The 3,603-nt window shown below is 47.6% G+C and overlaps 1 protein-coding gene across 1 annotated transcript in view; it reads right to left on the bottom strand.

Annotated features, from left to right (window-relative positions):
- Positions 1-232: 232 nt before the first annotated feature.
- LOC104509110 (tetraspanin-4-like) overlaps positions 233-3,603 on the bottom strand; it is a gene marked incomplete at its 3' end in the record, with an annotated part of 133,614 nt that continues 130,243 nt past the window's right edge. Inside the window, exon 3 of the mRNA XM_010150944.1 lies at positions 233-307. Coding sequence (XP_010149246.1) covers positions 233-307 — 75 coding nt within the window. The remainder of the gene's footprint in view (positions 308-3,603) is intronic.

Here is a 3,603-nt window from a genome sequence, read left to right as displayed (position 1 = left end):
TGGCAGATGCACTTGGCAATATCTGTGACCTTGAGCTGTACACATGAACAAGAGAGAGCCCAGTCCTGCAAGGCTGTTTATGCATTCCGAGAGCGCTCCTTCTGAGAGGGGTGTCTCAAGGAAGACAGAAGCATGATGCGCATACCGAGCCAAGTGCTTCATGATTTATTTATAGGGAAAAGGGGCATAAAAATTTGCTGAAGGGGAAAGAAAAATGAAGAATCTGACTTACCTTGTCGGTGTAGACAAAGAACAGAATCACAACAGTGAGCTCCAACAGAAATATAATTAACAGCATGATAAAAAACTGTCAAGAGAAGAAGGGACAGGGGAAAAAAACAAAAGCAAAAACCATCAACATCTATTTCAGCTTTGTCTGGATGCACAATAAGTACATTCAGCAAATCATGCAGAATGGGGAGTGGGAGTCATACAGGCAGCAAGACGCAAAGCTGCTGTGTTTCGGCAGAACAGAAGGCACGCAACACGCAGCAGCCAGAAAAGCAGTTAAAAGACTAGTCGGGAAACACAGCAGTATCCGGGCATGTGTATGCTGGGCTCAGCAGAACAGCACAAAAGCCCACCAGTATCTGTCCCCCCAGCAGGCCAGTGCTCCACCTGAGAGCAACCCTTGAAGACTCTTCACAGGATAGGTTTTCTTTGGTTTTCCCTCCATCGCATCTTTCCAATTAACAAGGTATCACAGAATCACAGGATGGTTAGGGTTGGAAGGCACCTTAAAGCCCATCTAGTTCCAACCCCCCTGCCATGGGCAGGGACACCTTCCACTAGACCAGGTTGCCCCAAGCCTCATCCAGCCTGGCCTTGGACACTTCCAGGGATGGAGCATCCACAGCTTCTCTGGGTGGAATCCACAGCTTTGCCTGCCCATTGCAAGGGAAGGTAGCCTGGTCCGCAAACCATAACATCATAGTCCCTTTCAAGAGGAATTGTGGGGGAAGTGAAGCACATCAAAAAGCTTATATACAAAGTTAGCTTTACGAGCAGTTTCGGCTGGCCACACAAACCACCCGCAGGTTTCAACTGAAAGGGACTGATTTGTACTGAAGACATCAAAGCAAAATCAGACCATCTCTGTTTCCAGCATAAGCCAAGGAACTGTCTAAAACCCCATAGTCAAAAGCTTGAAGGAGTGCATAAAAAAACCTTTTCACACAGGAATTTCAGGTAGAGTCTCTAAAGCCTTCAGCTCTGATGCACTTCAGCATGAGGAAGTGTTGGCCTGAAACACCATGTCCCCTGCTTTTTGTCAAGATGCCAGTCGTGTCTGCAGCAGCATCAACACAGTGGCTGCACAGACCAGAACAAGCACTTTCAGAGCATTAAATGAAACTGAGTTTTGCAAAGATGGGGAAAAGAGGCAGTAAATTTGGAAACTTTTTAGGTTCAGGCAAAGGTCCTGCTCCCTATAACACAAGCTCCATACACTTAGCAGCCTGCAAGGCTGGAATTCTGATACTGAGCAACACTGATTTAATTGAAATCCCCTTTCCAAGAGAAAAAAACAGTTACCGTCTCTTTAGCTTCAACCACAAGGCTGCAAAGCTATGAAAGTTTAATAGCCACAAAGCCTTATCAGAGCTTCTTCGCTGCCCGGTAAGTCAAAACCAAGCCTTTGAACCTATGGATTCCTGTGATTGAATGGAGGGCAAAAGGTCAAGAAGGGGGAAATACCTTTCTCCACGAGCACAATTACACTGTCTACAGAACTCATTGCATTCTGCCCTGCTAGTCTTAAATTAAAGTTTATTTTCAAATCTTCATCACTAGTATCTTCACACCTGCCTGACACTAATATTGGATCCTATTACTGCCCAGTTTTGAATCACAGAACTCATTCACGCTCGTGACCCAAGCTGATTTCCATATCATTACCATCCAACCTGACCTTCTGAAGATGGCTTTGCAAACCAGCCTCAGTGCAGCCTGCTGACTTCCTACACGTACATTTTAGCCTGCTGCGCAGCATTAACTGAAACAGGAGAAAGCACATCACGCTGCAAAGAGGCACAGACACTTTCCTGTACGTTATTTGGCTCTGGGGTACTTTTTCGCTCATCCACAAAGCATCATTTTTCCAAAATGTGCATACAAACACCACTGTCTCCCTGTGAAATTCGCTGTCATAGCCTGGATCACATTAGGACAAAGGAAGGACCCATTATAAACAGTGATCAGCATTTCCTACCAAAGGACCCCCATTTGTCTATGCTTATATATTCTGAGCCCATTTCTGTCTAAAGGATAAAAGCTTTTGGAAGCATTTCAAAAATAGCACCTCAATTACTGCTAAGAACAAAGCAGGGAAAAGTGTGTTATTCTGCCCAGGTTAGATTTCTGGTGGCTTAATCTGCACCCCCCTCATGTTCCGGTGTTTAGAGCAGGGGGCTGAAACGAAATGCTGCTCCCTTTCAGGCTCGTGCCTTTTGTCTTACCCAACCACGAGCGTATTTTTGTGGGAAAGTGATTAGCCTCCAAAAAAATGCGTCCGACACATCCAGTAGAGACGAGAGGGCTCGCCAGCTAAAACCATCAAAGTCTACAACCACAAAAAGCCTCCCCACACCCTTCCTGCAGCTCAGACATGACCAGAACGCTCGCAAACCATCCCACAGAGTTCGTCCCCACTCCTGGGGTGCCCACCCACACCTGCAATGCCTTTCTGCTTCCCCTCAGAGCCAGCAGCCTCCAGTCCTGCTTCACAGGACATCGCCTGGAACAGCGGGTATGGACAGGAGCTGGACTAAAATTCAGGAACCTGTTTTTCCTGTGGTCTCCAGAAAGCTTTTCCTCCCTTCTCTGCACTCACCATCATGGAGACAGTACAGATGAAGCCAAGGAATGACTTTGCAAGAGAAAAGGGAGCCTGAGGAAGAACGTTTTTAACCGCAGATGGGGAATGGTTTGGTTCAGGATACGACTCGGCCACCCGTTTTAGAGAAACAGGACCTCATGGGCAGTATCCGACCGGGGCAGGAGACACAAGGCAAGGCCCGTGCGGCGGCCGGGGACGCCTGCGCACGCGGGGACCCAGGAGGAGCTGTGTCTGAGGGGATGGCAGCCTGCGGAGAGCCCCGGAGATGCCGGAGCTGTGGAATAAAAAGAGCAAGAAACCAGGAGTGGCAGAGAAAGGAAAGCACCCCGCACTGACCCCTGTGACTGAGCATAACGTGTGGGGAGCGGACTGGAGACCGGCAAGCAGGGAGGAGAGGGGTGTGTGGGGGAAGATGAGGTGTTTTCTCAAGTGTGCAATTGCTTGCATCATTCTTTCTCAATACCCAAATCAGTAATTAGAAGTTTATCTTAACTGGCAATAAATTAAATAAAATTTCATGACTCAAGAGTGGTTTTTAGGACCGGAGCGGGCAGCAGCTGTTACCAGCTGTGCCACTGTGTCCAGCAGCAGAGCTCTGTAGGCTGGATCGCCTGGCACGACCAGGATGGTGCTCCTGCCTTCTTCATTTCGTACTCCAGAAACAGGTGTGACATTGCCATCATAAAAGATGCTAAAGTCGTGAAGTCAAGCATTCAAAATATAGGAAATCTCAGAACAAAAAGTTTTCTCGGTGATGGTTATGTACC

This window comes from Eurypyga helias, unplaced genomic scaffold, assembly GCF_000690775.1.
Source record: "Eurypyga helias isolate BGI_N326 unplaced genomic scaffold, ASM69077v1 scaffold6614, whole genome shotgun sequence".
Classification (NCBI taxonomy): domain Eukaryota; kingdom Metazoa; phylum Chordata; class Aves; order Eurypygiformes; family Eurypygidae; genus Eurypyga; species Eurypyga helias.
Note: the sequence above shows the minus strand (reverse complement) of the source record. Positions and strands in the feature narration are given on the sequence as shown.